The sequence below is a fragment of the Sylvia atricapilla genome, chromosome 9, assembly GCF_009819655.1.
Source record: "Sylvia atricapilla isolate bSylAtr1 chromosome 9, bSylAtr1.pri, whole genome shotgun sequence".
Classification (NCBI taxonomy): Eukaryota; Metazoa; Chordata; class Aves; order Passeriformes; family Sylviidae; genus Sylvia; species Sylvia atricapilla.
Window position 1 is genome coordinate 1,597,974 of NC_089148.1, and position 22,799 is coordinate 1,620,772.

Consider the following 22,799-nt stretch of genomic DNA (forward strand, 5'->3'; position numbering starts at 1 on the left):
TAATCAAACCCATCCTGGCAAATAGAAAAATTAAATTAGAAAAATCACAAGTAGCAGTGAAAATTTTGTTTCTGCATTTTTTAAAAAAAATACTCAGACCAAAAGTATTTGCTTCTGGTGATCTGATGCAACAGACTGCTTCCATTATTAAATAATGTTTGTAGAAACTTTCAGACACCCCTCCAGAACACGCCCCCAACACCACAGGCAGGAGTCTGGTAACTTCCAAAGCTTTTCCATAGTTAATAGTTAATAATGCCTTACAAAGCATTTGTTTGCCCTACAGGCTTTCTAGAAGGTCTGACTTCTCTTATGTTTAGAAAAAAAAAATTAATGGGTAATTTTTATGACTTTACTAAATTGCTCAACGATTTCTGGCCTACCTTGGCACTTTAACCTGTTCTTACAGCTCAGTTGCGAGAACTTTGTACTCCTTCCTTTTTTTCTTCATTTCAGCATAACTGCACAATTTTTCTTTACCCTTTTTAAATGTATTTTCTTATAACGTTTTTTTAATCTGCTGCTAGCAATGTAATTTTATAAGAATCCTTTTAAATAGGTTTTGTTGTTGTTTCCTCTGCATCTCAAATACAATCAGCTCACCAAATTACCTGTAAACATTCTGCCCCTTTAGCTTTTTCTTGCATTTCTCTCTAGTAAAGTATCTGCATGATCATCTCCCAGATCCATACACCTGAGACATGGATGAGCCTTTCCAGCTATTTCAAATTCCTCTTCAGGTTAAGCATGCAAGTAAAGATTTTGACAAGGAACATGGGTGTGATAAAATCAGGAACAAAAGCTTGATCTCATAAATGTCAGTCCAGCTTTTTGTCAGATCTTTGACTACTACCTTTTATAGCACAAATTCACTGCGAAAGTGAACAGAGCTTTACAGGATTCCATCAGTATCAATTTAGAGGGGACTCATAGCCCATACAAAAGGACCATAATGCTCAATAAAATATTAACAGCATTGTTCTTTTGATTTCTCCCAACTCTGCACAGTTTTGAGATACGGTTTTGTTAATTATGGTCTGCTCTTCTCTCATGTTGGACTACAGTCAATGGTAAAATCATTAAAAAATACTTTTGGTAGAAGCCAAGCTCCTTATAGTTACCTTGGCTTCTAAAGAAAATAATTAAATTGTAAATAAAATTGTTGCCTGCAATCATCAGGTGAGAAGTGACAGTGCTGTAAGTTTAAAGATGTTACAGGGAAGAATTTGATCATAATTCAGCTGTTGGTCATTAATTTCTATAGCGGACTACTTGTACCTGAAATCAATTTGAAATATTAAAGGGATTGTATTGATTAACATCACTGATGACACTAGGCAGCTGAGGTTCAGGATGATTAAAGCATTATACCCCAAATTATGTTGGTTTTTTATAACTACATCTTGGACAGGTACTTTTTTAAATGCCTTTTGTTTTTCTTGCCAATGACTTGACTGTCTTTTTGTTCAGATGGACGTGGAAAGCCATGAAGTAACAACTGCACTGATGCAACTGGCTGAATCTAGAGCAAATATTTGCACTTGTCTGTAGATAATTTTACCCAATTTATTCCCTTTCTAGAGACTGAGTGGAATAGTTTCCCAAATCTTTCACACTTTTTCGACATTTATATGTATTTTTCAGATTTGCAAATCTCTGTGGATAACCCAAAACATTGCTCCAGTTCATGGGACCAGTATCCAACACTAGCCCCTGTTCTTACTTTATTTCCTGCTTAAATTTGAAAACTTTTCCAATAGACCCATTTCTATTCTTGCCCTTCAAAACTTCTAGGTAATAAGGAGTTCAGTCATAATCTCTTTGGAGGAGGAATTCTCCCTTTAATAGGTGTTTAGGTGAGCCTTAAGAAACAGCACCAAGCAGCTACAGATCAGGGGCACACAGGGGCTAAAATAAAGAGCTACCACATGCACTACCCAGTCCCCAACTCTGCTGACAAGTGCAGCAGGAACAAACTCCAGTGTCCTCAATATAGAAATAGCAGCCCATGGCAGACAGTTCAGCAGGGTGTTCTGTTAATGAGACGCTGCACCACTGAGCTCTGAATCATACACATACTTTAAATGGGAATTCAACTTCCTTTTTAAGCCAAAAGATCCTTGAAATAGGACTCTTACTTTGAAGAGTTTAGAATTTCATTTCCAAGGAGTGTAAAGAGAGTTTCATCCTATGTAGCTGTTCCTTTAAAGAGCTGAAGCTGCATTTTGATCATGAGGCAATAAGCAGTGACTAGCATCCAAGGAAGACAAGTTACTCTCACAAAATTCAAAAACCTGACTTACTTCCTACTGATTTCAGGAACAGGAGAATCCCACAATGAGATTTAAACTGGGGCTGTTAGTGCAAGGAAATTCATATTGAGGGCAAGCACAGCATCCTCAAATCAGCTCCATTATATTGCCATTATGCAGCAGAGCAGAGCGCTCTGCAAGGAGGCTTCCATTCTCAGAAAGAGCATCCTATTCCACATATCTTAGAGACAGATTACAACAGCTTACTGCATCATAAACATCTCAAAAATTGAGCTGATGCTTTGAAATGTTTCCAGTTACGTTTACACACGTGTCGTTTGATACACAGCTAGGGAGATATATGAAAGGTGGCATGTACACTGCATAACTCCTGCAAAGGTATGAAAATTTGGGTTGAGATTTACACCACCTGTCAAAGCCATACTGCAATAATTTTTCTGCAATGACCTGAGAGCTTTGTTAGTGCATGCTAAACCATTACTGATTTAAAACAAAGTGCAATGACGTTTAGAGAAGTGTACTCCAGTTATATCTTTTATTCAGTGGGAACATGACAAGTTAGTGATGATGCCGCAGCCCACACTGCACTGCACCATTAGAAGGACCCTGAGTGTTTTGCAAATACAAAACATTCAGCCAGCTAAGATGTGTTGAGCACCTCCCTCACCTACTCCCACCCGCCCTGGCTTTAGCCCAAACCCCTCTGTTCCAGTTCCAAGTACTCCCTTTAGCACTCCTCCTGCTGTTTTAGCTAAACAGCTACTCATTCTGTAGCTTTCTGGCAGTCTTCAGAAAACCAGCATCCCACTCAGATCTGCCATGTTACCACATCAGAAATGCTGTCTCACAGCAGAAAACCTTTGCCTTTCACACTGCTGTCATGCCCTCACTTCACTCTGGAGCCTGTTTGAAACCTGAGCAGGCACTGTGCTGGCTGCCCATGCTTGCCAGTCCTGCTTGTCTTGGGGCTCTGGAGGCTCCATTGCTGTTCATCCCCAGTATTTGTCCGTCACAAGGCTCCAGGCCTACAAAAGTTCATCCTACCTGGAATGACAGCCTTTCCTTGCCCTCCACTAGCACAAGCAGCCAGCAGCACAGGCATTCTGCAAATACTCTCTTGCCACAGGAGTCGATGTCAAGGAATACAGAGTGGGATCTAATCAGATTCCCATTGCCATCCCTGCCAAGGCTGCTGGAAGAAAAGGACAAACATGTGACAGGAGTAGTTGTGGGAGTTCATATTATGTAATGTAGAGGGGTTCTCCAGGGCAGATGACAGGACTGGACCCAATGAGAGAAACTTGCCAGGAAATACTGATTCATCACCATCACAGCTCTGTTGTGCCGAAATTTGTCTGCTTCTTCACTGAGAGTTCTAAAATAAATATAGTCAGACATTCTGTTTGAAAAGTACATTCTAAAAGTACATTTTCATAAAAATAGAGCATTTTTTGTGTGACCCTTTCCTTTTCCAAAGCAGAGATTTGGGACATTGCTGTACACACAGCCTCTAAGGAGCAGGAGAAAATTACCAAGGTCTTGGTTTCTCAGTCTTGAGTGCAGGTGGAAGACTTCTTAGGTAACACAACTACTTCTCTCCATCATTAAATTCAAAGCTGTTGATACAACATATCTTTAGAAACATCCAACACACTATGTGGAATAAGTTATTTGATCACAGTTAATGGAGATATTCTTGTTATTTTTCAACTCTGGCACGACTTGACAAACTAAAAATTGGAGAAAATAATTTAAAAGAAAATAAGGAAAGTACTTCGAAGTGAAATTGCATTTGGCAGTTATCTATTCCTGAAGGATGCCAGGTTATTTCAGTCTTCGTTAATAATTAAATTTTAACACATTTGTGCATCACAATTGATAAATGGAAATATAAGTACATTAATCAGCATGTCAAAAGTAATGCTAGAACCATATAAAGTTCACAGGGAAACATCTGTTACTCATGAGAAAATTTAAAAATACTCTGGTCATTTTAATATCCTGAATTATCTTAACACTTCGTCATAGTAAGCAATATCAATGTCCATGGTTAAGACATTATCTTTAGTTATACTGATAGAAAGAACTTCTCAGACATTATCCCAAACAAACCATGCTATGTAGTCTCTAAGGCAGGTCTAAGTTTATTTAGATCATTTTCTGCATTGTAGCAAAGATTTCAAGTTGATTAAACAAGATTAATATAATTCTGTTACTATTGCAACAACTTATTAGTGGTAGCCTGCATATTAATATTGTGAAAAATCTGTAGGTTGCCTGTGTGCCTGCTTCAGCTCTATTGGTTGGTGTGTACTAATGAACATCTTTCAGACATTTTTGTTGAATTGTGTGATAAGGCAGTTTTTTAAATGTTTTCAGGTAAAAATGCACTGGCTAAGACTATGACATTGGTTACGCCTGGGTAAAAAACTGCAGAAAAACTGGTGAGCCTGAAGAAGATTGTGTTGGAAAGAGAGCATCTGTTATCTGGGGTTTCCCATCTAATGGTTGCTCTGTCATGAAGATAAATGCACCACGATAACCCAAAGCAAGTCTTGTGTGTAGCAATAAATATTGTTGATGAAAACTAGCATGAAGCAACTAATAGCTTTAATTATTTGATGCAATAATTTATTAGTTCTTATTTTTGCAGAGTGCTACATGCCAGCTGTTTGAATCATCTTATTGGTATTCTGATGAAAAGTGGAAAAATAAAGCATTGCACCAATTAAAATCCCTCTCACAAGAGAGCATGTTATCATCAGATCTATCTCAGACAGGAATTAGGATATAAGAATCTGCCTGTTGAATTAATTTTTTAATTTTACCGTATTACAAAAATAGACAATAACATGTAATATTTTTATAGGTCAGATGAAGCAGAGTGGATTAAAAAAATTGCACATCTTTTCTGTCTTCCTTATGTATGAATATGAAGCAGCTGAAGTTCTGATAGGTGAGATTAGGAGATACAATACACGACATTGGTATTTGAGATTGTCAGAGTATTTAATCATCTTATGCAATCACATATGACAATTGCACAAGATTGCAGTCCTTTTTTTACACTTCATAGTTTAGAAACCTTATTAAAGCTGACTGTCAGCAAACTCCCCTGGAAAGAATAATCAACTCTACTATTGCATTTATCTAATCAGCAGTGCAATGTAGTAAATAGAGCAGGAATTCATGGGACCTGCATCATTCCCTCCTTTTGTTTGCACAGGCAACTCATTGGACTTTCCTTGGTATTAACTTCCCCATTGTTACCTAGCCATAAGAAGTTTTACTCTGAATAGCTTTGACACCTATAGGGAAGTGTTTTTATCCCCATTCTACAGCTGGCTCAGCAAAAGCACTCTGCAGCATTTCATCCACACTCAAAACAATAAATCAGTGTAGATTCAGAAAGATCTCGTAATTGCCAGCGTTGTTACTGGAACAAAAAGCCTCATCCTTCACTTCATACATGTTGAAGGAGTTATGCAAATGTTTTACCTTTGCCTTTGCATTGTAACTAATGTTCACATAAATTCTGAATGTTCATCTCCTGAGAGATTCTACACTATTAACTTTGCACATTGGTGTTTTGGTCTCCTGTAGGAGAACACTGGCCTGGTATTTTAAACCTTTCTTTTGACAAATGCACACAGAAGGAATACATAATGACATGTAAATACAAACTTGGCTTTACCTTACCTTGTGGTCACTGTGAAAGAGCTGAGAAGTCACACTTCCATTTAGTTACATACCTGTCTCTTTATATATTTTAATACCTTTGACATTTATTACAGTGCAGTTAAAGATTGTTGGTGTTCCATTACAAGTGCTGGTTTATGCAGTTTAGAAGTTGATCATAACATATATTTCCAGTAGATTTTTTACCAGAGTACTTGGCTTTCAGCCAAAGTAGTGAGAAGAAAGTTTGCAACTTTCCAATTATTTTAGATCACAAATAACTTTAGAATAGCAGTGATTATTAATAGAAGCCATCAAGAATACATTCTGTCTCTCTCTTTTACCCTTTCACTAAAAAAAATTAGGAAAATACTTATTAGAATAACTCTAACCCCCAAATCATTGGTAAGTATTTTCAGTTGTGATTATCTTGTCTGGTTTTGCTGCCAAATAAAGTAATAGGTGTTTGGGACTCTTTTATGGATTTTGAAAGTCTACAATGAAATGTTCACTGGGAAGAGTAACCAAAAGAAAAACTACTCTCTCTGTAAACAAATTCTTTGAATTCTTTTCTGTCCGTAAAATTATCCCAAATCAAACACCTTAACAGCCAAGGATGCAAGACCATTCAACCTTTCATATAATTCATAATCACGTATTTGAATTGCTGACCTTTGCATGATCCTCCTTTGGCTTGCTTTCCAGATTTTCTCCTGTGGTTTTGTGCTCTATAAAAGCAATACTTATTGCAGGTCTGTTTCATAGTTCTTGGGAAATTCCAAGAAAATCGTGTTGTTGCACATGAAGCAGAAAATGCTGCTGTGCAGGCAAGGTCACCATGCCGGCCCTTTGGCTAGGACTGAACCGGCCATAACAGGAGCAGTGGCAGCTGGGTGGTCCCCAGAGCACCATCAAGCCAGGAGCAGGAGAGAAGAGGTGAGGGACAGCAGGACAGAGTTCCCCAGCACACAGTGCCCCAGGCCAGGGGAGCAGAGCAGCTCCAGCGGCAGCCAGAGGGTCAGGCACAGGCTGCAGTGCCCAGGTGCAGCAGGGGAGCTGCACCAGGCAGAGCCGGCCAGCACAGCAGGGCCCGGGAGCTCCCAGCACTGCTCCCCAGGAAAAGCTCCCAGAGCTGCTGCACACACTGCCAGCTCCTCGTACATCTCTGAAATGCCTCCTGGCACAGCTAAGGGCAGTGGCTGATCGTAGTTAGGGAACCAAATCCCATCCCCCAATCATTCATAGGGCCTTTTGATGACTTCATCTTTTGCATCTGAGCACTTTTTGTGCTTAACCAGTTTTTATTGATAGTGGTTACATCTAAACCCTGACCTTGCTGTTGGCAATAGAAAAAAACCCAACAACTCTGTAGTTATAACTGCTTCTTTTCCTAGTTAAGGAAAGAGAAGACAGATCATGTAAGAATGGTCATTTTTCTCCAGGCAGAGAGAAATAACGGCACTGCAGCTTACAGCTTTGTAAGTGGAATATGAATGATAGGGGCATGTAGTCCCTTTTGAGCAACTAAAGCTGATATGTAGTTTATTGCTCTCCTGAGATTACCCTAAAGTATGATCAGGGTCATACCAACTCAGTGATGCTCCTTCATAAGCAAAGCAATAAAAAGAGTAGGGAAGTATTTCTTCCCCCCACTTTGGGAGTCATCTTCTTTTGTAGAAGCATAAAATTGGAACCATCAAAATCAGAACACAGAAAGGTTAAATCATTCATTTCCTGAAACCAAGGAAGACTGAAAGGTATTAGTTCTACTATAATTCTTAGGTAACTAAATCTGGATTTGTTTTTATCCATTTTAATACACAGTCACGTGTAGTTTCTACCAAAGCTACTATGGCTATCATGTGAGAGTATCAATTCCAAAATTCAGTTCTACCTCGTGTCCTTTGACAGGTTAGATGTATTTCTTCTCATCATTTTTTATTAATTAAATCCAAGTATTTTAGATTAAGAATAGAGATGAAAAATAAGAAAGCACAGACACAACCTGTGAAAAACAGTACCTTTGTACCTCTGCTATCCTCATCCTATGGTTAAAAACCCCCACATCTTCGGTACAGGATTTTGTACTTTCAGTGGTGAGACATAATCAAGTAAGCTTACCCATGTGGATGCTAGGATAAATTGCTGCCTATATGCAGGAGAGAGGAATCACCATCCATTCTCTGGCTGTGTGCTGGGCAGAACTCTGAGTAATACCTACATCATCTTGTAGAAAGTCTGAAGACTTTGCCTGCAATTTAATTAGAACTGGTTTGGCTTTGAACTGCAGACTGTGCAGAAAGAACAGAAATTGCATGTGGGCAAACAATCTAAAAATTCTACTGGAAATTTTCAGTCAACACAGTATGTCCATTACTCCCCTATTCATTTACTCTCTGATAACTTAATAAAACTGCTTTGATAAAAAGTAAGTGTCATTTCAACTCTAACAGGCATTTCTAAGACAAGCCAAGATGGAGAGGTCTGCCTTTAGAAACCACTCTCACTTGGTCAATGTGTATTTCCTTATATTGCTGGCAATATAATTAATCACTACATTGTTTCAACTTTGCACCAGAGATCTTTGTATTAATGTTTATCATTTTGTGACCATAACTTTGACACAGTAGGATACGCTTTAGGCTTGTACTTGTCTGCAGTGATTTATTTTGTCTTAACTTAAGAATGTGCCTTGCTAGATAAGTGCAAACCAGTTTTATTTTCATGCTATCAAAGCGTCTGCCTTGTCTTGATTTGACAGTATCCTAAGATAGTTTTACTACTACAGCAAACGTTGAATTAGTGTCACTTCCAAACAAAAAAAATTATTATGAATATCTCATTTGTAAAAGCATTAGCTGTTTTTTATATCAGGTATGTTTGTGGATTCAAAGTACTGAAGAAGTCTGATCAACACTGATGACTATTCATGGTAGCAAAACATTTTAAAGCCATTAAACAGTAATGTAAATGGCAACAATAAAATAAATTCTAAAAATTAGAATAAAATAAGTATAATAAGTACTTCTAATTGAAAGACAGGCAAGGGAAGAAATCTCAGTGACAAAGCCTTTAACTCAGTTATTACTCACTGGTTATTCAAATGAATAAGATACTTAAGCTATAAAAACTTGAAGTTTTGTCATGTGCTGTGCAACACGAACTGTAACCTTTCAGGAGAAGCCTGACTACTTCTGTTTTCCCCATGCCCTTATATCCTCTTACCTGACCTCCATGCTATATGGGTGATATGAGTCAGTGGAGTTCCACATAGAGATCTTCAACACAAAGCAAGTGTATATTTCATTTTTAGGACTTTTTTTCCAAATAATGAAGATATTTGTAGCTCACTGGCAATTTGAAACATTTTGATTGCGGTCACTTATGTTCAGCTGGAAAGAATTTCACACCTTTGCATTCGAATGAAACAAAGTCTTTTGCATTCCCCAATTCCATTTCTGCCTATTTGACATATGGTGGGAAAAATGTTGCCAATATTGTCACAACCGCAGAGGTTTTCTTGCTATATATATGTGTAGATGCTCACATTCTTATTAGGCATACACACAAGCTTCATTCTGTGCAATTTCTTTTATATTCTGAGATGTTTTTTACCATTTATTGATTAAATGATCACAGTTTTAGAGAATAATGCATGTTAGTTACAGGCTCCTCATAGTTTTCATAGGAACTAATTCTGCATTTGACAAGAAATCGGTTGTGCTTGGCCTGGATTTACTGAACTTATTTATGCAGCGAGACAAAACCTCCCTATTTCTTCATGGCATTTCAATGTGCTGTTCAGTGTCTACGCACAGAGAGCCACTGCAAATGTGGGAGCTACCTATAAACATCATTACTGAAAACATGGGTTTCACTGTGCTGGGTTTTTACTCACTTATGCACAGACAGAATATTCTGTTAGCATGTGTGCTGAAATCTTCCTCTTTCATGAGTTCAAGTAATATTCTTTACTAAATGAGAAGTATCAATGAAACAAATGCATTAGCGACTAAAACAGCCAAGAATAATTTCTTCAGCCATGAGACCTCTCGAAATTAGGAACAATAGATGGAATCCAAGGTCAAATATTCAGCGGTACCAGTCACAAGAACCACTGACAAACAGTATGGAAAATTCACTGCAGCAGAAGTCAGGGCAAAGCTTGCATCAGTGCTTTTGAAAAGACAAATATTTTGTGTAATATATTCAGAGCTGCCAACCCACCAACCTGTCCAGGGACTGTGACACTCATGATCTGGGAGACAAAAAGGAGGAAAGCAAAGGGGTGGTTTAAAAAGAGAGAGAGGGAGAGAGAAGGCTGTAACAAATGATGCCACAAAAGGTGCCCACTGAAGAAAAATAGTGATAGAAGCGAACACAAAAAACATTGTTTGAAATTTAAGTCTTCAGAATTCAAGAAAGGAAGTAAAGACCTCTAATATTTTTTTCTTTCGATGACTTTATCATTAATGATCTTTATGTTGTTCCCACAAATAAAATTTCATCATAAATCAGGATTTTGATGCAGAAAAAGAACACCATCTATCCCAGCTCAAAAACTGTGTCAATAGCCTGTCCCATCTGAATAAGATGCTACTGCAGGCAAGCTGTACAAAAATTAAGGTAGCACAAAGAAGGGTGCAAATTTTATCTTCTCCCCTTTTGGATAGCCTTTGGGAAAGACAGGAGTGTAAAAGAAACTGGATTTAAGTTCAGCAGCATCTTGTTTTTCTGTCTGGGCAGCAGGCAGACCTAAAGCCCTGGCATGTGTTGTGCAGCTGCCCAGACACAGTAACCAGAAAGTCCTTAGGCCAACATCACAAGGCTGTGCCCGAGGTGCCCCTCCAGACCTGCATTTCTGCTTCTCTCTCTGATGCTGCTTCAGAACTAAAATCAGCCAGAGCTGTCTAACTCTGCTTTCAAGAAGCTGCAAAGATATTGAAGTCGAGATTTGGAGAGACTCAGGAACTTTCATGTATTATTCAGATCTGAACATTTTAGAGGAAAGTAGTAATTTGTCAAACAGCTGTGCTACTCACAATTCTTCATTTAATACCCAATATGAATTCTATGAAACACCAGCACATCTATGACAGGCTAAGACTACTCCCTGAGGCAGCTCAAAGATGCATATTTTTCCCTTGTTTTCCCTTTTTTATTCCATTTCCAAATTTATTAACGTTGCAATTAAAGATCAAGAATATTTTGTGACATATTGCAAGGCATGTTATGCCTTCTTTTCTGTCTCCTTTGTGAAGTGTTTTAAGGATCCTATAACTGGACCACAGTTGGATTTTAAATTGATGAATTATGGGAACGACTTTAAAACAATTTATTTTAGTTTACTTTAAATATTTCACTTCATGCAGTAGCACAGATCTGGAGACTGTGCTCAGAAATATCCAACAAATGAGATACCTGTTTTGGTTCTTAAGTGACCAGTTTGATGTCCTTGCTTCTAATTAAGGAAGATCTGCCAGCAAACCCACAGCTAGTTCAGCCACACAGGTCTTAATAATCTTCAATTTGATGACTTCAGAATTAGGTGTTTCACTTGTGTCACTTCTCCATGTTTCACTCTTTGGTCAGAACTTGGTACCTGATGCCATTCAGATAATTATTAGACAATATTAAGGTTTTGAAAGTAATTCTGACCATATTTTCAGAAAGGCTAAAATGGTATTAGAGTAGGTCAGAATAAAATTAAAACCAAATTGGCAAAAAATAATGGGATTTCATAACATTTCCAGATTTTTTTCATTTCATTTACAGCTCACAGTTGCTATCTACACAATACATATATGTGCATACGTGTCTGTGTGCAAAAGAAAGAGATACAAGAAAAATTAGGAAAGCTGGGGCAATGCAAGCTCAACAATTCCAGAATTTTCAGCTATACAGCATTTTGATAAGAACAATAAAATCTACCTGCATTCCTGTGGGCAAACATTTAAAAGCATATAAGAATAATGATGAAGCTTTTGGTCCATCATCCCTTCTTTAAGCACATTTCAAAAACTTTAAGCACATTTCAAAAATGTAGAAATCAACATCTATAACACTGTATCCAGAATTCTGTAGATGGCAGAGTTTCGAGGCATCTGGTAGCAGTCGGCCTGAGTGTGTCAGCTAGAAAAGTCAGCATGGAGCAAAACACCTCTTCAGCTCCCCATCTCCAGCCACCTGTAACTACAGCCCAGATCTGGGCTAAGGGCCTCTTCAAGTAACAGGGTGCAGTCTACAGAATAAAATTTAAAATAGGAAAGGTATTTGGTTTATAATACATTTTTTAAAATATTGTTTACTTAATACTTGAGAAAATTTGGATTAATTATTCCAGGCAAGATGTAAAGTGAAACATTTCCTCTGCTGTTTAAGAAGTGGTATTTAATGAACTATTGACTCCCACTGAGTTTGTCAAGGCAAACAAAGGTCTATATTGATGGGGCAGAGATTTCACAATTTGCACTGCCTGAACTGTAGGAAGCACCCTAGCAATGAGTAGTCTAAAACATGCAGATCCAGTAGCTGTACCATCAGATAAAGTACCTTGATTTTGCATATCAAGATGACTAAATATATACAATCTGAATAATAAAGTCAACTTCAAAGATACACAACCTCAGTTATAAGAGATGTAATGCAAATATTGACTTTTAAAATGCAGATAATTTTTTCTGCCTGCTACCATGGTATTTTCTGGTTTGTTAATCTCATCACGTTTTTTGGTGGTGACTTACTGTTTCTTACACATTTTTTCTAATGTATGTGTAGAATATTAAAATTCAGACATAAAATCATCAAGAAAAAGTGTTCTTGTACCTTACTATTAAATTTTTTCCATTGCAATTCAGAAACTGTACAACAATGTTAAATCCATAGCTCTTAGTAAAATCCCTTGATTGCTAAAGGAATCACTTAAAAAAATAAACATTTGCTGGTCCCTCTTAATTGCATCTACAAGTTTCCAATGTATTGCATTATTTGGCCCACTTGGATGTAGAACATCAGAAAGCAGTTGTTGGAGAGATTTTCTATGGTGAGAAAATAAAGTAGTTTTTCTGAAAGCAAGCCAGGACAGATAAGATTACCAGTGAGGTCACTGGTGCACAAAATTATACAGATTTATGCAGAACTACACCACTTAAGAACCTGGACCATTTCACTAGTCGTTCTCTCGATATTTGGGCTGCTTTTAAAAATAAGTTAATTAACATTCGCAAAACCGTACTTCTTTGCAGCAATTAACTGTAATGTTTAAGATAAAACTAACAGAACTTTCTCTATTTTGAATTATTTAGGTTATTTTCAAGCTAAGGTATACATAAACATCATATAATGTTGAGTCTGCTTCTTAACCAAATAATCCCTAATTCTCTAAGTTAAAATTTTTACTGTTACCTTCTACCTAGATCATAGGTACAAGTCCTTTACTAAAATTGCCTCTCTATGGAAGGCAGAGCTGTAATCCAACACATATACTAGTGATATCATCTGAAATAAAACACAGATTGACACATTTAATTAGTATGTTGCTCATACCTCTGCATTTTCCCCATGAAATATTCGAATTGACATTAAGCTATACAAAGTAAAGCTGTTAGCTTTTTTAATACTATAATATTATGCAGGTCTAAAAGTTTTGATGTATTATTTTCTCTTAACTCTCTTGTCAAATCTGATTCCTGAAGTTACTATCAGGCTGCAATATCTAAGATAGTTTTAAGATGCCATGTACCAAAGTAGCAAATCCAATTAGGATGAAATATTTGATCTATAACGGAAATAACATTATCTTTTATTTCCAGATGTCTGCACCATATAATCCCCATCCAACAGCATGCGGAATTTCCTGCCTGTGCTTGCCTTTTTTGCATAATTTTTTCAGATCATTAATACATGCAGGTTTTGATTATAAAACCTTGCCCTCTCATGCAGATCTTTTTACTTCAGCAAAGCCATATTGCATTTTTAATCACTGTTCATGCTTTCCAAAAGCTCTGGATACATTGCCCCTTTCAAATAACACACACCACCTACAGTTTCAGCTCAGCACTAACTAAAGATGCAGACATTGGCACAGGGCATCTATTAATATTCTTATTATTTCATTATTAAATAGTCCTTCATAGAAAATTAATCAATACCACAGTCTGTGGTGTTAAGTGAATTAGATGGGTTTTTTTAAGACTACAGCCTTAAGAAAAAAAAAATTAAAAATCCGAGTATTTGAAAAAGCACAGCTCCTTTCAGTATGTCTCAGGAAGAGGAGGGAGGTGGAGCTTCAGTTCTGGTTTTAGTGCATTTCTGCTGTGGATGAACTTTACATTTATTGTCTGTTCTCTCCCCACCCCATTCCCTTCCCCTGCTATCTTGCAGCCAACGTGTGCGACAATGAACTCCTGCACTGCCAGAACGGGGGGACGTGCATCAACAACGTGCGGTGCCAGTGCCCGCCGGCCTACACGGGCATCCTGTGCGAGAAGCTCAAGTGCGAGCGGGACCCGGGCGGCTGCCGGCACAGCTCGGCCCGGGGGCTGCTGCTGTCGGCGGGGCCGGGCCCGCTGCTGCTGCCCGCCCTGCTGGCGGCCCGGGGGCTGTGCTGAGGCGGCCCGGGCCCGGCTGCTGCTGCCCGCCCTGCTGGCGGCCCGGGGGCTGTGCTGAGGCCGCCTTGGACTGCGCTGAGGGGGCCTTGGACTGCGCTGAGGGGGCCCTGGACTGTGCTGAGGCGGCCCGGGGACTCTGCTGAGGCCGCCCTGGGCTGTGCTGAGGCCGCCCTGGGCTGTGCTGAGGCGGCCCTGGACTGAGCTGAGGCCGCCCTGGGCTGAGCTGAGGCCGCCCTGGACTGAGCTGAGGCCGCCCTGGACTGAGCTGAGGCGGCCCTGGACTGAGCTGAGGCCGCCCTGGGCTGTGCTGAGGCCGCCCTGGGCTGTGCTGAGGCCGCCCTGGACTGAGCTGAGGCGGCCCTGGACTGAGCTGAGGCCGCCCTGGACTGAGCTGAGGCCGCCCTGGACTGAGCTGAGGCCGCCCTGGGCTGTGCTGAGGCCGCCCTGGACTGAGCTGAGGCCGCCCTGGACTGAGCTGAGGCGGCCCTGGGCTGTGCTGAGGCCGCCCTGGGCTGTGCTGAGGCCGCCCTGGACTGTGCTGAGGCCGCCCTGGGCTGAGCTGAGGCGGCCCTGGGCTGTGCTGAGGCCGCCGGGGACTGTGCTGAGGCGGCCCTGGGCTGTGCTGAGGCGGCCCGGGGACTGTGCTGAGGCGGCCCGGGCCTCGCCTCACGCTCGGGCTGTGCACGGCACGGTGCCGCACGGGAACGGGACACAGCACACAGACCTCCGCCACTGGAATCCCCGAAGGGGAAAAAAAAAATAAAAATAAAAACCCAGTACAAATGACCACATACAAAGTAAGAAGGCCGAAGTGAACTAAGCCATATCGCTCAGTCACGGACAGGGCCCGAGTCGAGGCTGTGACTCGAGGCAGGCTGGCAGCTGCCCGCCGTGTCAGACGGATCGGCGCTGGCGGCAGGACTGACATGGCTTTGACAGCCCCGGCACGGGAAGGGAACCCCCGACATTCGCTCCCCCTCTCTGGTGCGCTCTGAACCTCCGCCCGGCGTGTGGACTGACCCGACAGAGGCATTCTTTGCTGTCAGTGCATTGTGGGTATAAGGAAATCTGTAAAAGCTGCCATATTGGCCTGCTTCAGTCCCCGAATCCTCTCCAACCTGTGCTTTAGTGAACGTTGCTCTGTAACCCTTGTTGGTTGAAAGATTTCTTTGTCTGATGTTAGTGATGCACATGTGTAACAGCCCCCTCAATAAAACTCAAGCCAGTCATATCCTTGTATACCTTAGCAGCACCGCATCAGTAAGATGCCGTGTTCACCTACTGTACAAGAGTGGCTATAGGACAAAAAGTGTATTTATCCTTTTGTATTCAAATGAAGTTATTTTTCTTGAAATAATGTACAATGTAGATTTTTTGTATTATTGCCTATTTGTGTTACCAGACAATTTATTAACGTATTTAATTCTAATCAGGTAAGAGAAAACTATTACTTTTTATTTAGTCCTTTTCTTTTTCCTTTCATTTAATTGTGCAGAGATTTCTCTGTATGGGCAACGTGCTGGCATCAAAGAATATCAGTTTACATATATAACAAGTGTAATAAGATTCCACCAAAGGACATTATAAATGTTTTCTTGTTGCTTTAACACTGGAAGATTTCAAAGAATAAAAATTCCTGCATAAACAGTTCCAGGATGATGTATTGCTGTTTCTTAAGGCCTTTTTAGAAAACAAAGTTTATGGTTTTACCATTCAGTATCTGGGAGAAACCGAGATTCAAAAGTGGAAATTACATCATAAAAATCTAACCTGGCTTTAATTTTACTGCTCTCACTTTGCAAATGTAAAATATTAAAGGCATCAATTGCTTGAGGAAGATTTCATCAAATCCCAACCTTGAAAAAGCTGAATGGTTCTCATCCTTGTTCTCTCAATTAATCGCATGCCTTATTCCAAACCTAAATTACAAGGAATCATAGAAACTGGTCTTTAATTCATACCCTGGATTCTGGCAATAAGCAGATAGAGCTACAGCTTACATTATTTCTCCGAAAGCGTCATTAAAAAGATATGTTTATATATGTACTAGTCTGCTTAAGAAACTGCAAAAACAGCAGCAATCACAAAAAAGCACCAAGATTTAACTTTTAATAAAGTCAGATTTAATATTTAGAAGGACTGTCAAAATTTACAGCAGCGAGTAGATAAAAAGTGCTGCTCCAGCAAATAAAGTTTGTTTCAAGTATCGCCCAAGGTGTAATAAATTCTTGTTACTGCCTTTTATTAGGCCAATTACTGAGTGTGACAGAAAAGAATAGCAAGACTAGAGAGGCAAGCCAAAACCACAGCAGTGTTTCAAAGTCCTGGGAAAAAAAAAATCTAAAGGTAGCAGGACTGTGTGAATTCATTTCCTGGCAATTTTCATCATAATAGTTATAAATATTTTACCAACATAATAGCCTAGTATGGAAAACAATTAATCAGCAAAAGAAAAATTCCTGAGAGAAATAAATTCTATCTGGCTGCCTCTTTCAAATGGTGAACAGCAGAATTTAGGGCACTGGTTTCTTGGAGAACCTCTTTTCGCTGAGGAAGCAAGTTTTGCAGGACAGTACCCAGGCTCCAGAAGTGGGTAGGGAAACAAGGTCTTCATTTCTAAAAAGAAATAGGATTCTTTTAGAATCCTATGAAGATGCTGGTGACATCAAGCTGCTGCCTCTTCAGGCTGTTGCCCTGACCCTAAACATGCAGAAAGTTTGCTGTTCACACTTGCACTTGCTTGTGGGCTAAATAAGATATGGCAGAGAGAAATGTGCTTTGCTGGTTACCAGCCGTGGCCTACGTGAGATTGCAGGTATATTTTAGAAGTATGGTCATTAAATATACAGGAGAGTACACTGAGCAGGCTCAGTGAGGAATATAAATGCTAATAGAGGTGACATACAGAGCTGGAGACTACCTATAACTAAGTGGATTTCTGATATTAAAATGGGGAATTAAAATTTTCTCATATTACCACAGACCGATTCAGATTGGGTAATTATTGCAAAAGAAGTGCTTTAATTGTGATTATAAACCCAAGGCTTTGTGGAAGTGCTAAGTAAGCATGTTATGCTCATTTGGTTAGAAGGGATTCTGCCAGCAGTGCTGAAGTATAATGAATATAAGATCACAATCAACTCAGCTACATTTCAATTTCATATACTTGGGATCTTCTAAACCAGGGCAGAGTATATGGCTTTCCACGTATTTAGCTACCATTCTGTGCATTTTATCCTCCCTCACCTGTTAATAAAATCACAATTTTATACAGGAATACATTCAGTGGAAAGTCTTCTTATCAATCCTGCTTCTCTTCAGCTTCATTATTTTTTCCTCTAAACTCCACAGAACTTTACTAAATGAAATTTTGAGTGTCTGCTACTGTATGCCATCATTTTTCCAGCTGTTTTGCTAAATTGCTCAGTCCTAGTCAACTTGTTATTCTTATGTTTGTACCTAGGGAATTGGTTCTGATCCAAGGATCCGCATGTGTTTAACATCTGAAAATGGGGTAGCTTATGACAAGGTGCTGCTCCCTGACAAGAGAACTGCAGAAATTTCCACTTCACGCTAGCCATCTTTCTCACAGGGAAATTAAGAGAGAGGCATCTGTCTTCATGCTATCTAATTGTTTCATAAACAAACTATCCAAATTGAAAAAAACCCCAGTCAGACGCAAATTGACCCCAGATATTGCCCTCAAAAAATAATTGATCTAATACGTTATCATGACAGAGCCACAGGTGAGAATTTATTTCATGTAGTGAACAGAACAAAAAAAATAATGTGCAAAAGACTCCTCAAATTTAGAAAGAGCTCTTCTGCTTGCATATAATTTTATACATCTTTCTCATAACTCCAAGATGCCAGGGGGATTTGTTATAACCTCATTGGGATTCTAGGTTTATTAAACCATTGAATTAACTAGATTCATCCAGGCATGCAGTTTATTCACCTGTGAGAAATGTTTTTCATAGAATATGCAAGACCAGATTTCCAAGCAACCTTCAGCCTAGCATTCGTGTTTGTCCTTGCAAATGCAAAGTTACAGATGTAAATATTAAGACATAATTCATTCCCAAGAAAAACTGTAAGTTTAATTATTTATGGATGCAAACATTTATCCACTACAATGCAGATCTAGTATCATAAATTAGAAATTTTATATTAACCAACAATACCTTTCCCACACTCACACAGTATCAAAAAGAAGAGGATATAAGTATATGCAAAACAAACTAGTAGAGCAGCAGCATTTTGCACCATATGGTGCATTTCATTTAATGAAATTAAAGTTCATCACCAGAGCAGTATGTTCACCAAGGCACCATTTTGCCATAATATGCAACAGATAAAATTCCAGTACAAAGCATATGTTTCCCTTTATTGTTTTTCTGGCCATCATTATCTATACAGACACAAACATACAGACAATGAAATACTGCTTGAGACTTTTTATAGACCGAAATACTATAGAGGAGACTAATTTATGCAATCAAGACCTAAACAGATTGTAAAGGCTTCAGGCTTGAGTTTCTGTATACACTGCTACCCAGTGCTCATCCCTGAGGAGGACTGGGATAAAGATCACACCGTGGAATGCAGTGAATGGGAGTCCCACAGCAGGCAGAGAACCAAAGTGCCAGCCCAGTGAGAGGAGGCACCACAGCAGGGTGTGGGCCCTGCATCTGGCAGCAGGGGCACCCAGGCATCACTCCCCCATCAAAGCCTTGGCGTCTGTGTTTGCAGATGTGCTTGTTCCACTTCCAGGACACCTCCTGAGTACACAGCTGCTGCCCAGTGGAGCTGCTGGACACATGTTCAAGTCCACTGTTGTCACTGAAAATACACTTCTTGTAGTAGAAGCAAACTGTTGTTGAGAAACTGAAGTAATAGCAGCGTTTTCTGGGGAAAGAGGGTCAGAGGTGGGTTCTGGGACTACGCTTGCCTGTTAAGAGAAAATGGGACTGGTTTGGGATGAGTGTTTCCCATTTCTCATATAATGTAATTTTCACCCAAGTACTCTGTGCAAGTATTTGTGACATCCAAGAATAAATAATTCTAATGTTTATATATATGAGCATGGCTTCTCATGAATGAACAAAAAAAGAAAAAACTCTCTGATTGCTGATTCAGCTCCATTGAACAAGAAGGGTTGGGGTTTAATAACTTTTTCTGGTTATGACATTGATTGTTTTGAGATTAACACATTCACACATACAGAAGTGCAACACCATTCCTCCACAAAACTACCAAAACCACCTGATGAGATGTAGATCATTCAGGCCCTTACTCTGACAGTGTGTGTAAGGTTTAATATTCTAAGCTCCTTGTTTTAAGAAGCCTTGATCTAGCTGATGCTTTCACATCTCTCAGTTGTCTCATTTAGTGTTACCTGAACAAGTAAATGAAAACACTTCAAGCCTTCTACATCTACTGGGAACATAGTTCACTTTGCACCTGCAAATAATTGTAGATGCAAAATTAGTGTCTGCTGCCTGTATTAGTTGTTTGCAATTGACAGTACCAAGAAATCTCCTTCAAAGGCTTGAGTCCCTTTGACTGGATTCTGCAAACACATTGAATGAAAAAATGTATTTGTTTGTTATAACTAAGTAAATACAAGGCTAAGTCATTCTTACAATATTCTAATGACACTCAAAGTCAAAGCACTTCCATTTATCACAAGTGAGATACTTCAAAAACCCTCAAAGATACAATAGGGCTAGACTTTTATTTGCTACAGTCTATAAATGCTCAGATACTTCAGGTATCTTTTAACAGAGATGAAGAAACTGATTCAGAGAGGTAAATGAAGTTGCCTGAAACAACCCAAGAAGCAGCTTGCAAAGTCAAGGAACAAATTCAGCACACTCAAGCTTCACAGCACATTGAATACGAATAGTGTTACACCACAAAAGTATTGAGAACTTCTTGGTAGCTTTGGTTACAACTACCACTATGTATAGCATTAGTATACACATAATAGAATATTTTTATGCATAACCTATATTACTAACTAGAGAACATAACTTCACACCTCCTCATTTTATAATGAGGATCAAGCCAAATTTGTTCTCACAAGTAACAAGCAAGACAAACAAATGTATCCCAAATGGTGTGAAATTATTCCTTGCTTGAATGGGTAACTATTCTTACTTAGCTTCATTTTTTTCTTCACTTTATTAAGGGTTATGAATACCAAGGTTATAAAGAAGATAGTATTCCTGTACTGGTATTTTTATTGAGAATAAACAAAATATAGTGGTTGATAAATTAATGATAACAATCATGTTTTTAACAATCATGATAACTCATAAATTATTTCCTATAACTTAATATTAGTCATCTTAATTGCAAGAGAATTTAATGTGTTTACAAAAATGCACTAATAAATTTAGACAAGTACTAAAATATTTTATTGTTTAATTGTTGCTGGTTTTACTAACCTTATGCATAGTACGTGTATTACATTCTTCTTTCAAAACAGACCTAATAAATACATGCCCAGTTCAAAGCTATGTATGCCAAAAACCTGCAAGCTAAAATATAATGACAGTCACGTTTATAGGTTGAGATTTGCCCATCCAATAGCACTAAAAAGCATTAACACGAAATGGAATTCAAATATTAAAACAGAGTCTTCAACTTCACAGTGTAGAAATTTAAAAGGTTAAACACAGAAATAAATGTTGGAGCCCACACAGCAGAAACAGGTTCCTGAAGATGTAGACCAGCAAGATCAAGATGAAGTAGATCTAAAAATGTTGTTCTTACTACCAATCAGACACAAAGTTTACCTTAATCCAAACAGAAGTGTATACAAAAGGTGCTGGAATCCAGAAGCAAACAAAGCAAAAAGGGGAAAAAATGTCCACTTTTACAAGATTTACAACATTGTAAGTTTTCACCTTCTGTCCGGGTTATACACTGCTCAGTTACCTGCTGGAAGGGCCCAGGCCCATCAGCACCACCTCTGCTTTGTCTTTGCTCCAGCTGTGCACTTCACACCAGTCTGGCCATCTAGTCCAGATGTTCATCAAGCAGATGCTTTTCCACACATCACAGGCCTGGCTCAGGCCACAGCACAGTAAGCACAGTGCAGGAGGAATCCCCTTGGCAGGATCTGTGCCATGCCAGCAGTTACATTTGCTCTTTGCCACAAACCTCTGAAATCTCTAAAAGTAATTTCTATGAGAACATAGAAAATTAAATATGTTCAGAAGAGAATATTTTCCCTTCTGTTGGCATCTGCAGTCACCACGAACAACAAGGCCCTGGATGTACTGATTCATTTGATGCATGTCTTGTTAACAGCTCTTTCCTCTAATCACTGTTGCTTGGAAGAATGGGAGAACAGGCATGTAGAACAACCTGGTAGTTGCATTTATTTTGCTGCTTTCTTTTGGCATACTCCAGCTTGCTTTCTTCCTTCATGTCAGAGTTTTTTCTATGCCCTCATAAATTATTTTTCTTACTTAGCTCTGCAGATCTCCCACGGGCACTAAGTAGGTGGATTGGTACCTATGAATTAGTCTTGGCAGTGCTCTTTTGCCTTCCCAGGTCTGGTAGAGGCACAACAACTTTTACAATTCTCTCGTTGAGTAGGATGTAAGGAACGATGACTAAACTATGTAGATGGAGTGCTGAACAATTTTTTGACAGTTTTCTCATTTACTGACAATATCTAACATCAGAATATCTCCCAGACTGTACTGAGGTTAGCCTCATGACACTACTGCAAAGCGGGGAAGCATGTTATTTCCATTTTATTCATAAGGACTGAATCTTGAGGATGCTGAGAGACTTACAAACTCAATTACAGAAAAAGAGATTAATTCTGACACCTCATCCACCGCAATAAGTACTGAGACCTACAGTTCCCTACTCCATCCAAATTACACAAATCTGAAGTTAAATAGTCTCCCATCTGCATGTATTTGCCACCCACTTATTTCAGATTATCCCATCCAAGTCTATTTTACTTTACACCTCCCAAAACACTGGCGTTTCAATGTTGTGATATTTAACTCACACATGTGATTTTGCTGGTCAGGTTTTTTCTCTCTGACACTTCAGCTCAAGGCTGGAAGGAAACCACAACCCACTTTGTGAAGGGATGTTATATGTGAGTCAGAGTAATTGGAAGCATTTTAATAGTCTGATAAATTAAAAGACATGCATACAGAAAAACAGTAGAGCACTACAATTCTCTTCCAAAATGAAGAAATTATTA

At 39.1% G+C, this 22,799-nt stretch overlaps 1 protein-coding gene across 3 annotated transcripts in view; it reads left to right on the top strand.

Annotated features, from left to right (window-relative positions):
- The window catches only part of NTNG1 (netrin G1), a 150,487-nt gene extending 135,927 nt beyond the window's left edge, over positions 1–14,560 (top strand). For all 3 annotated transcript variants that reach the window (XM_066324579.1, XM_066324577.1, XM_066324576.1), the window contains one exon: positions 14,334–14,560. In XM_066324579.1, the coding sequence (XP_066180676.1) occupies positions 14,334–14,560 (227 nt within the window). The remainder of the gene's footprint in view (positions 1–14,333) is intronic.
- Positions 14,561–22,799: the final 8,239 nt, after the last annotated feature.